The 12,314-nt window shown below is 39.7% G+C and overlaps 1 protein-coding gene across 4 annotated transcripts in view; it reads left to right on the forward strand.

Annotated features, from left to right (window-relative positions):
- DNAH7 (dynein axonemal heavy chain 7) overlaps positions 1 to 12,314 on the forward strand; it is a 233,335-nt gene that overhangs the window by 203,881 nt on the left and 17,140 nt on the right. For 2 of the 4 annotated variants that reach the window (XR_013372697.1, XM_077884754.1), the window contains exon 59: positions 4,723 to 4,860. Coding sequence is in view for 2 of the 4 variants with exons in the window: in XM_077884754.1 (XP_077740880.1) it covers positions 4,723 to 4,860 (138 nt within the window). In the remaining 2 variants the exon portion in view is untranslated. Of the gene's footprint in view, positions 1 to 2,966; positions 3,153 to 4,722; positions 4,861 to 12,314 lie in introns of those variants that run through there. The other 2 variants (XM_077884753.1, XR_013372696.1) reach the window with 2 other exon arrangements.

A 12,314-nucleotide genomic window follows, 5' to 3' on the forward strand; every position in this document is an offset into this window, starting at 1 on the left:
GTTTTATTATTATTTATTTTTGACATAGAAACACCTATGGGAATGGGTGAGATGATCATATTGGGCTTATTTTGAAAAGGATTTGAGAAGACCGTAAATCAACCAGACTCTGAAATGAAAATATAAATTGATTTCCTCCTGTTCTGGAGCATGACTTTATTTTTAGAGAAATGTGATTGTACTGTATTATTCCAGAATTTAGATTTGGGCCATTCATCAGGAGAAAACAGACTCTTTAGGTCACTGATGTTCACCTGAGGTGTGGATTCTGGGGGGAAAAAAACAAACAGTCTAATATTGTCACATCAACTGCATGTAAGCCCCTACAATTCTCTCTCTCTCTCTCTCTCTCTTTCACACACACACACACACTCTCCCCATTTTCTCTTTTAGCCACTTGTCTATCAGTTGGATTTTTAACATGTTTGCAACTTTGAATAACTGCTTTTTTCTCGCTCTCTTTTTTTTTTTTTTTTTTTGAAGAACTGCTTATTAAATCAATCCAGGCATCCTGTAAGGATATGGAACTTTTTGAGAGTGAATCCCTCCCAAATTTTAGTAGAATTTTGTCCCTAAAGTTCACCCATATGTGGAATTTAAGAAACAAAACAAATGAACATAGAGAAAGGGGGGGAAAGAGGGAGGCAAATACAAGAGGCTCTTATCAGTAGAGTATATTCTAATTTAAAATATTATAGTCTGTAGTAGAGTCAGTTAAAAGTGCCAGCAATTCAAAATTTAGCAAACATAAAATGAAGTTTTGTAGAATATCATAGACATGTTCAGAATATCATAGACATAGAAATGAGAAACATTGAGACTACATTGAAAACCACATTCTTCCAGAAGATATCAGAGATGTTATCTGAAACATTTATGTCTAAGAAGTTAAAATATGTGAATGCATAATAAGAATAGCATATACTACTATACTGTCTCTTAGGATAAACATCATAAAATTTCTTTTGCTTCAATCTCTTAATTATTTTAAGAAATAATCTTATTTTGAAAATAATGGTTGACTGGAACTATTTGTAGGGACACCTGGGTCTCAGCAGTTGAGCATCTGCCTTCAGCTCAGGTCCTGGGATTGAGTCCTTCATCGGGCTCCTTGCGGGGAGCCTGCTTCTCCCTCTGCCTGATTTTTTAGATAAAATCTTTAAAAAAATAAAGAAGGGCATGAAAGGACAAAGATGATGATATAATCCAAAAGTAAAAAATTGCTATATTTTAAAGCATTGCTTTATTACCGTAAACAATAAGATATTGTAAAAAGACAAATGAAAATTGAAGAGATAGCTAAAATCTATCTGATTTAATAACTGCATAGAGATTTTAATAATAATAAAAAATATAATCATCCAAATGAGGAAAATACATAGAAGAGCAGAGAAGATAATTTAACAAGATAAATACAAGTGGTGAATAAACATTTTTACAATGTCAGTATCAAAAATAAACTTAAGATATGAAATGTTCAGTATGGTGACTAGAGTTAAAACTATATTGCATATTTGAAGGTGGCTGAGAATAGATCTTAAAAGTTCTCATCACAAGAAAAAATGTATAGTTATGTGTAATGGCTAATGACTTGCTAAATAGACTTATTGTTGTGTTCATTTCACAATACGTGCAAATATCAAATCTTTGTTACACATTTGAAACTAATGTTATATGTCAATTATATCTCAATTAAAAAATACATTTAAAAATAAAAAACAGGGGGGCTTGGCTGGCTCAGTAGGCAAAGCACGTGACTCCGGATCTTGGGGTTGTAAGTTCAAGCTCCTGTTGGGTGTAGTGATGCTAAAAATTAAAATATATCTAAAAATATTTAAAAACAATGTTATTGTTTAACTATCAATATTTTCTCCTGAGTGAAAATGCTCAGTTCTGTTGAGAGCAACGAGAAATAGAATTCTCTGTATTGCTGGTGGCTGTTTAAGTATTTATGCTGATGATAAAAGTATGAACAGTATGAACAACCAATACTTTTGCACTCATAAACATTTAAAAATTCTTTAGACCAGAGAATGTGATAAAAAAAAAAACAAACTAAAAGGAAAGAATATTTCCACAAGTCTGAATAAAAAGGATAATTCATAAAACAGTGCATAGAAATAAAGCCATTAACATTTTAATTGGGTCAAAAAATGAATAGAAGACTAGTTCAGAGAACAAATGTTACTAAACACGAAAAAATTATGAACTTCACTGATATTGTAGGAATGCAAGCTAACACAGTATTATCTTTGGTCAATCAAATTAGCAAAAATTTTAAAACTGATTCCTACAATTGCTACAGCCTTTCAAAAAAGCAATTTGGTGGGTCACCTGGGTGGCTCAGTCGGGGAAGTGTCCAACTCCCGAACTCTGTGTTTTTCCCCTTCCTCTATGTTCATCGGTTTTATTTCTTAAATTAAAATATTTTGAAAGAGTATTTCATGAAATGGTAAAAGGTATCCTATGAGACTTGGTGAAAAACTATACGCAGAACTGTTTTTATCTGTATCACAATATTGTTTATATAACACAATAGTGATTCCTATTGTCAAAATCCAGAGGGATATAAAAAAAGATGATGAAGGAAACTAACACTGATTATCTCTGAATTATAGGGGGTTTGTCTTGAATGTCAGTCAGCCACGCCAGGTTTTCATGGCTGGGATTCTGGTCTCACTCATTGTGTGTCTGGCACATAGTAGGTGGTCCATTCGTGTTGGTTGAGTAGTGAGTGAGTCCGGGCCAAGGTAATAGATGACTTTTGCCCTCAGCATTGACAAATGACACAAGGAGAAGACGACTCCGGAATTAGCAGAGAAGTGTATAAAGGGAACTAGTGCTTAATGCCAATTTTGTAAGCCCAGTTGAATTTAATAATAGGAGCAAACAGGAAGCACAGCTCTGTAGGTAACACGCGACTGAGAACTCTCAGCCCGCAGAGTGACTTGAACCCTGGCTCCTAGGAACTGCCTTACGAAGCCCTGCAGTACATGACAGGTGAATGCAATTACGGAGGCAGGGTGACGGATGACTGGGACCGGCGCACGCTGCGCAGCATCCTGAACAAATTCTTCAACCCAGAACTAGTTCAAAACCCAGGCTACAAATTCGACTCCAGCGGCATCTACTTTGTTCCTCCTTCTGGTGATGTAAGTACGCCCTTCAAGAAAACTAAAAGCAAGGAAACCTGAAATTCCTCTGATAAAATGGTGTTTTTTTTTCCCCTAGAGGCCTTGTTTTTTGGCTGACCATTGTGTGTCCTTTGTTCAGTCTTCAAGGAAGAGAACAAACCTCATGCACAGATGTAGCTAGTGGTTTGCCATTTGCTGTAACGTGAGGACTATCAGAAACCATCAATCCACCACTCACCCAAGGATAGCTTCCTAGTGACCCAAACTTCTATCATGAGTTTATTCCTTTGGCAAAAAGACATCGTCCCCAGTTAAAGTGGAAATACACGTGGGAAGGGTCACAAAATAATATCAGCAACAACAACAACAACAAAAAATAATAATAATATCAACAATAACCATTAACAGCAAGGTCATGCTTGCTTATTTACAAAGCTGTACAGGTACTCGTCTCACTAGAGCATCAGAGTAACGGTGGTATTATCATTCCGTCCTTTTGACGAATGAGAAAGCAGATTCACTAGAGTTGAAGGACTTGCCCAAGGCCACACAGGTAGGAAGGGGAAGAGAGTTCCAGAACCATCCTACTGCAAGAGTCCATTTCCTTCTGCTACTTTTTCTAGGCCTGCCCTCATGGAAGATGCGGTGTCCGCCTTCAGATTATCACACAGTAGACTTCCAGGGACCCCCAGGACAGTTGAATTGGCTCTCATTTTATTCCTAGAAGTCAAAAGGGCACATGTTGAAAGTTAAACGTAGGACCATATGCAACAGAGCCACATTCCATAACCCCATCATCCATTAGGACTAATGCTGGCTGAGAGCAGATGTCAATAGAGATGAAGAGAAAATCCGTCCCCGAGCCTAAGTCACTAAATGAGTGGAGCGAGTCAACATGTGGGGCCATGAGTGTCAAGATTTCCAGGGACGAATTGTCAAGTGAGAAAAAAGGCAAGATGAAGTCAGGGATATGGAATGTAACTCATTTTGAAAAACCATCTGTAACCAACCCCCCCCCCCCCGCCATAAACGTATATGAGTATTTGTACGATTATATGAGCATGAAGAAAGGCTTGTAACTTTGACAGAGTCCATGTAAATAAAATATAGAATGTGCGCATGCGTAAAAAGAAATGTTAATGGTGATTATCTCAGGATAATAATCATTCAGGTGATATTTGCCTTTCTGAATTACGTAGATTTATCACAAGAGTAAACAAAATCAGAGTAAAGAGAAAAAGAATTCTTGCAATAAATTAAGAACAAATCATCAGCAAATGTGGTGCTGAGTAATTCCTCCAGAAAAAATTTTCTAAAGGAGATGGCAGGGATATTCCTTTCTCCCTTTTAAAAATCCATGCCCGTTGGATGGAACGTTTTCTTTCTCTTCCTAAATGTGTCCTTTTTTATTGTTGTTGTTTTTTCTTTTTAAACTTTGGCCCAGGCTGAAAGACAGTGAAAGCATCCAGTGTCCAGTTTCATGGGCTCATCCACTCAATAACTTGAGTATTGAAAGTCATCTCTTCTCAGAAAGTTCTACGGGATAATTGATTTCTAACTTCCCGACCCTTTGTTATTCATCTTGCAGCACAAAAGCTACATCGAATACACAAAGACTCTGCCGCTGAACCCCGCAACGGAAATCTTTGGGATGAATGCCAATGCAGATATCACTAAAGATCAGTCAGAAACCCAACTGCTGTTCGACAACATTCTTCTCACCCAGGTATGGATCCGTGCAGGAACCAGCTCCCGAGGCTGGAGGGGACGCTGCCCCCGCAGCATGTGCCCACCTCTTACAGTGGAGAAGCATTTTAAGGAAAGGACAAAAATTCCCATGTACCTTATATATGAGTGTAAACATTAAGCACATGAACATGTGGTTTTGGTTGGCGGCTTCTTTTTTTTTTTTTTTTTTTTTTAATCAGTGTTTTGATTGAGAAAGAATCTTTGAGTATCGTTCAGCTGCTGGGAGTTCCATTTTGCCTGTCATAAAGATACCATGCCCAAGTGCATTATATCCTTTTTTTTCCTTCCAAGTTTTTTTTTTTAAAGATTTTATTTGTTTATTCATGAGAGACACACACACACACACGCGCACACACACACACAGAGGCAGAGACACAGGCAGAGGGAGAAGCAGGCTCCATGCAGGGAGCCCGACATGGGACTCGATCCTGGGACCCCAGGATCACGCCCTGGGATGAAGGCAGACGCTCAACCACTGAGCCTCCCTGGCGTCCTCCTTCCAAGTTTTTGTTTCAATTCCAGTTATATAATGTATAGTGTAGTATCGGTTTCGGGAGTAGAATTTAGTGATTCATCACTTGCATGTCATACCCAGAGCTCATCATACACACCCTCCTCGCGGTGGTGGCTGGGAGGCCCAGTAGGTTGAGTGTCCAACTCTTGGTTTCGGCTCAGGTCCGGATATTGGGGTCCCGGGATTGAGCCCTGCACCAGGCTCCATGCTCATCGCACAGTCTGCTGAGATTCTCTCTCCCTATGCCTGTATCCCCCCTGCTTGCGCTGTCTCTCTCTACCTCTCTCTACTTCTCTCTCTCTCAAATAAATAAAATCTTTAAAAAATAAAAGTGCCCTCCTTAATAGCCATCACCCATTTATTTACTCCATGCCCCCACCCACTGCCCCTCCAGCAACCCTTAGTTTGTCCTCTGTAGTTAGGCGTCTCTTACAGTTTGCCTCTCTCTGTTTTTGTCTTAATTTTATTTTTCCCTTCTCTTCCCATAAGTTCATCTGTATTGTTTTATAAAATTCCACAAATGAGTGAAATCATATGGTGTTTATCTCTCTCTGACTTATGTCACTTAGCACAATATCCTCTAGTTCCATCCATGACGTTGCAAATGTCAAGCTTTCACTCTGATGGCCAAGGAACAATCCGTTGTGCGTGTGTGGCATGTGTGCGTGTGTGTGTGTCCACCACCTCTTTATCCACTGGTCACCCGGCGGATACTTGTGCTCCTTCCAGAGTTTGGCCTTCGTCGGTGATGCTGCCCTAAACGTCAGAGCGCATGTGCCCTGTGACTCTGTACTTTACTCAGGTAGATGCCGATTAGTGCCGTCACTAGATCATAGGGCAGCCCTATTCCTGACTTTCTGAGGAGGCTCCACGCTGTTTTCCAGAGTGGCCGCCCCAGTTCGCATTCCCACCAACAGCACCAGAGGGGGGTCCCCTTTCCCCTCATCCTCACCGACATCTCTTGTTCCCTGTGTTGTTAGCTTTAGCCATTCAGACAGGTGTGAGGCGGCATCTCATCATAGGTTTGATTTGCATTTCCCTAACAATGAGTGATGGCAAGCGTCCTGTCATGCGTCAGTTGGCCATCTGGACGTCCTCTTGGGAAAAATGTCCATTGATGTCCTCTGGCCATATCTTAACTGGATCATTTGTTTTTTGGCTGTTGAATCTGATACATTCTTTACAGATTTCAGATCCTACTCTTTTTAAAAAATTTTTTTTAAAATTTTATTTATCTATGATAGTCACATAGAGAGAGAGAGAGAGAGAGAGAGGCAGAGATACAGGCAGAGGGAGAAGCAGGCTCCATGCACCGGGAGCCCGACGTGGGATTCGATCCCGGGTCTCCAGGATCGCGCCCTGGGCCAAAGGCAGGCGCCAAACCGCTGCGCCACCCAGGGATCCCTCTTTTTTAAAAATTTTTAAAAAACATTTTATTTATTTATTCATGAGAATAAAGAGAGAGAGAGAGAGAGAGAGAGAGAGAGAGAGGGAGAGAGGCAGAGACACGGGCAGAGGGAGAAGCAGGCCCCATGCAGGGAGCCCGATGTGGGATTCGATCCCGGGTCTCCAGGATCACAGCCTGAGCTGAAGGCAGGTGCTCAACTGCTGAGCCACCCAGGGATCCCTCAGATCCTACTCTTGATCAGATTTGTCAAGATTTGCAAATATGCTCTCTTATTTCCTAGGCAGCCTTTTGGTTTGGTTGATTGTTTTCTTTACTATGCAGAAGCTTTTTATCTTGAAGAAGTCCGAATAGTTTATTTTTGTTTTTGTTTCCCTTGTCTCAGGTGACATGTCCAGAAAGAGGTTTCTATTGCCAAGGTCAAAGGGGTTGCTGCCTGTGTTCTCCTCTAGCACTTTATGGTTTCCTGTCTCTCATTTAGGTCTTCCAACCATTTCGAATTTCTTTTTGTATATAGTGTAAGTGGTTTCCTTCTTCTGCATGTTGTCCATTTCTCCCAACACCATTTGCTGAAGGAATTGTCATTTTTCTGTTGGATATTCTTTCCTGCTTTGTAGAAGATTAATTGACCATATGGCTGTGGGTCCATTTCTGGGCTTCCTCTTCTGTTCCATGGATCTATGTGTGTGTTTTTGTGCCGGTACCACACTGTCTTGTTGATTACAACTTTGTAATAAGCTCGGAGTCTGGAATTATGATGCCTGCCTGCCCTTTGCTTTTCAACATTACTGTGGCATTCAGGACCTTTTCTGGTTCCATACAAATTTAGGATTGTTTGTTTTAGCTCTTTGAAAAATGTTAGTGGCATTTTGATTGGGGTTGCATTGAATGAATAGATTGCTTTGGGTAATACAGACATTTTAACAACATTTGTGCTTCCAATCTATGAGCATGGAGTGTTTTTCCTTTTCTCTGTATCATCTTCAATTTCCTTCATAAATGTTATAGTTTTCAGAGTACAGATCTTTTACCTTTGGGGTAGGTTTATTCAGAGCTCTCTGATGGTTTTTGGTGCCATTGTAAATGGGATGGATTCCTTGATTTCTCTTCCTGCTGTTTCATTATGGTGTATAGGAATGCAACAGACTTCTGCACATTGATTTTATCTCCTGCAACTTTGCTGAATTCGTGTATCAGTTCTAGCAGTGTTTTGGTGGAGTCTTTCAGTTTTTCTACATAGAGCATCATGTCTATGCAAACTGAAAGTTTGGCTTCTTTCTTGGTGATTTTTTAAATTTCTTTTTGTTGTCTGATTGCTGAGGGTAGGACTTCCAGCACTATGTTGAACAACAGTGGAGAGAGTGGACATCCCTGTCTTGTTCCTGACTTTAGAGGAAAAGCTCTCCGTTTTTCCCCACTGAGGATGATAATAACTACGGGTCTTTTGTAGATGGCCTTTATGATGTTGAGGTATGTTCCTTCTATCCCTACTTTCTTGAGAGCTTTCCAAGAAAGGATAATGTTATTTTGTTAGATGATTTTTCTGCATCTATTGAGAAGATCATATGGTTCTTATCCTTTCTTTTATTAATGTGGTATCATGTTGATTTATTTGTGAATATTGAACCATCCTTGCAGCCTAGGAATAAATCCCACTTGATTATGGTGAACAATTCTTTTAATGTGCTGTGGGGTTCGATTTCCTAGTATCTTGTTGAGAATTTTTGCATCCATGTTCATCAGGAATGTTGGTCTATAATTCTCCCTTTTTAAAACAGATTATTTATTTTAGAGAGAGACAAAACATGAGGGGAGGGCAGAAGGACTCTCAGACTCCACACTGAGCGTGTAGACCCAAGCACAGCTCAGTCTCACGATCCTGAGATAATGACCTGAGCCAAAATCAAGAGTCAGATGCTAAACCAACTGAGCCACCCAGGTGCCCCTGTAATTCTCTTTTTTTAGTGGGGTCCCTGTCTGGTTTTGGGATCAAGATGATGCTGGCTTCATAGAATGAGTTTGGACATTTTCCTTCCATTTCTTTTTTTGGAGCAATTTGAGAATAGGTATTAACTCTTCTTTACATCTTTGGTAGAATTCCCTGGGAAGCCATCTGCCCTGGAATCTTGCTTCCTGGGAGACATTTGATTACTGACTGCTTCAATTTCTTTGCTGGTTATGGGTCTGTTGAAATTTTCTCTTTCTTCCTGTTTCAGTTTTGTTTTATTTTTCTAGGAATTTATCTATTTCTTCCAGATTTCCCAATTTGTTGGCAAATAATTGCTGATAATATCTTCTCACAATTGTTTGTTTTTCTGCAAATTGGTTATGATCTCTCCTCTCTCATTTGTGATTATTTATTTGAGTTCTTTCTCTTTTCTTTTTGATAAGGCTTGCTAGGGGTTTATCAATTTTATTAATTCTTTCAAAGAGTCAACTTCTAGTTTCATTGATCTGTCCTGGGTTTTTTATATTTCTGTATGATTTATTTCTGCTCTAATTTTTATTATATCCATTATTCCGCTAGTTTTAAGCTTTGATATTCTTTTTCCAACTCCTTTAGATGTAAGGTTAGGTTGTATATTTCAGACTTTTGTTTCTTCTTGAGGTGGGCCTGTCTTGCTATATACTGCCCTCTTAGGACTGCCTTTATGCTTTCATTTTCATTTGCTTCTATGTATATTTTCAATAATAAATTTATTTTTTATTGGTGTTCAATTTGCCAACATACAGAATAACACCCAGTGTTTATCCCTTCAAGTGCTCCCTTCAGTGCCCATCACCCATTCACCCCCAAACCCCCCTCATAGCTCAGGGCAGAGCATTTGACTGCTTCTATGTATTTTTAAAATTTCTTCTTTAATTTCCTGGTTAACCCATTCATTTCTTAGTAGGATGTTCTTTGACCTCCATGTATTTGTGGTCATTCCAAATTTTTCCTTGTGGTGGCTTCAAGTTTCATGGTGTTGTGATCTGATAATATGCATGGTATGATCTCAATCTTTTTGTCCTGGTTGAGGCCTAATTTGTGACCTAGTGTGTGATCTATTCTGGAGAAGGTCCCATGTACACTTGAAAAGAATGTATATTCTGTTGCTTCAGGATGAAATGTTCTGTCTATATCTGTTAAGTCCATCTGGTCCAGTGTGTCATTCAAAGCCCTGTTTCCTTGCTGATCTGCTTGGATGATCTGTCCATTGTTGTGAGTGGGGCGTTTAAGTCCCCTATTATTATTATATGATAATGAGATTCTTTATGTTTGTTATTAATTGATTTTTATATATTTGGGTGCTCCTAAGTTGGGGGCATAAATATTTACAATTGTTTGATTTTCTTGTTGGCTAGACCCCTTAATATGAGTGCCTTTCTACATCTCTTGGTAGTCCTTGGTTTAAAATTTAGTTTATCTGATATAAGTATGGCTCCTCCAGCTTTCTTCTGATGACCATTAGCATGATAAGTGGTTCTCTATCCTTGTACTTTCTCTTTTTTTTTTTTTAAGATTTTATTTATTTATTCAAATAGAGACACAGAGAGCCAGAGACAGAGACATAGGCAGAGAGAGAAGCAGGCTCCATGTGGGGAGCCCAGTGTGTGACTCGATCGCAGGACTCTGGCATCACAACCTGAGCCAAAGGCAGACGCTCAACCCCTGAGCCACCGAGGTGGATAGAGGTGCCCCCCTATCCTCTCACTTTCAATCTTCAGGTGTCTTTGGGCCTAAAATGAGTCTCTTCAGGGGTGCCTGGATGGCTCAGCAGTTAAACGTCTGCCTTTGGCTCAGGGTATGATCCTGGAGTCCTGGGATCAAGTCCCCTATCAGGCTCCCTGCAGGGAATCTGTTTCTCCTTCTGCTTGTGTCCCTGCCTCTCTCTCTCTGTGTGTCTCCTAGGAATAAATAAATAAAATCTTTAAAATAAAATAAAATAAAATAAAATAAAATAAAATAAAATAAAATAAAATAAAATAGTCTCTTCTAAGTAGCATATTGATGGGTCTTGTTTTTTTTAATCCGTTCTGATACTCTTTGTCATTTGATTGGAGCATTGAGTTCATTTATACTCAGAGTAATTATTGATAGATATCAATTTAGTGCCATTGTATTACCTGTAAATTTGCTCTTCTTATAGATTGTCTCTGTTCCTTTCTGGGCTTTGTTACTTTGGATCTCCCTTTCTGCTCAAAGGGTCCCCCATAATATTTCTTACAGGACAGTTTAGTGTTCATGAGCTGCTTTAGTGTTTGCTTGTGTACGGCATTCTTTATCTTTCCTTCTATTCTGAATGACAATCTTGCTGGATAAAGTATTCATGGATGCATATTTTTTCCACTTAGGGTTGAATATGTATCATGCTGCTAACTTCTGGCCTGCCAGGTCTCTGTGGACATTTCTGCTAATCATATGTGTCTACCCTTGTAGATTAAGGACTCGTCTCTAGCTGCTTTTAGAATTCTTTTTATCTTTGTATTTGGCAAGTTTCACTGTGCTATGTCTTGGTGTTGACCGGTCCTTGTTGATTTTGCAGGGAGTTCTCTGTGCCTCTTCGACTTGAATGCCTGCTTCCTTCCCCAGATTAGGGAAGTTCTCAGTGATAATTTGCTCAAACAAACCTTCTGCCCTCTTTTCCCTGTTCTCCTTTCTCAGGGACTCCTGTGAGATAGATGTTGTTGTGCTTTCTGGAATCAGCGAGTTCCCTAAGGCTATACTCATGATCTGATAGTTCTCTTTCCCTATTCTTTTCAGCTTCATTGTTTTCCATAATTTTATCTTCTGTATCACCTAGTCATTCCTCTGCTCCTTCCATCCTCCATCCTTCCATCCTCCATCCTTCCATCCTCAATCCTTCCATCCTCCCATCCTCAATCCTGTGACTGTGATTACATCCAGTCAGTTCTGCATCTCAGTTACAGCAATTTTATATTTCAGCCTGACTAGTTTCTAGGTCTTTTATCTCTGCAGCCAGCGTTTCTCTGGTGTCTTCTATGCTTCTTTCAAGCCCAGCCAGTGTTCCTATGACTGTGGTTTTAAATTCTTGTTCCGTTGTATTGCTGATATCTGTTTTGAGCAAATCCCTGGCTGTGATTTCTTCTTGGTCTTTCTTAGGGAGAGAAGTCCATCATCTTGTCCTTGTGTCTAGCCTTGTGTCTTCTGTGTGTTCTGACCGTAATACTGTATTAAGCAGGAGTCACACACTGTCCAGGGCCTGGTGCTTCAGGAAGTGTTTCTGGTGTGTGCTGTGTGTGCCCTGCTGCTGTGTTTTGCCTGCCCTTTCCCAGAGGTCAGTCCTCTGCAGAGTTCCTCCTTACTTGTAATAGGGAGTGTTTAGACTTTTAATTAGGTGTGCTTTGATTTGTTAAGATAAGCCTGATTAAAAAAAGAAAAAAACCCGATCCAAGGAAAAGAAAAGGAACCAAAAAGCCCCCAAAGAAACAAACAAACAAACAAAAACACATAAGCCTGATTCCAAAGGAAAAGAAAGGGAAGAAAGGGAAGCCTGATCCAAAAAAAAAA

Source organism: Canis aureus, chromosome 36 (genome assembly GCF_053574225.1).
Source record: "Canis aureus isolate CA01 chromosome 36, VMU_Caureus_v.1.0, whole genome shotgun sequence".
NCBI lineage: Eukaryota > Metazoa > Chordata > Mammalia > Carnivora > Canidae > Canis > Canis aureus.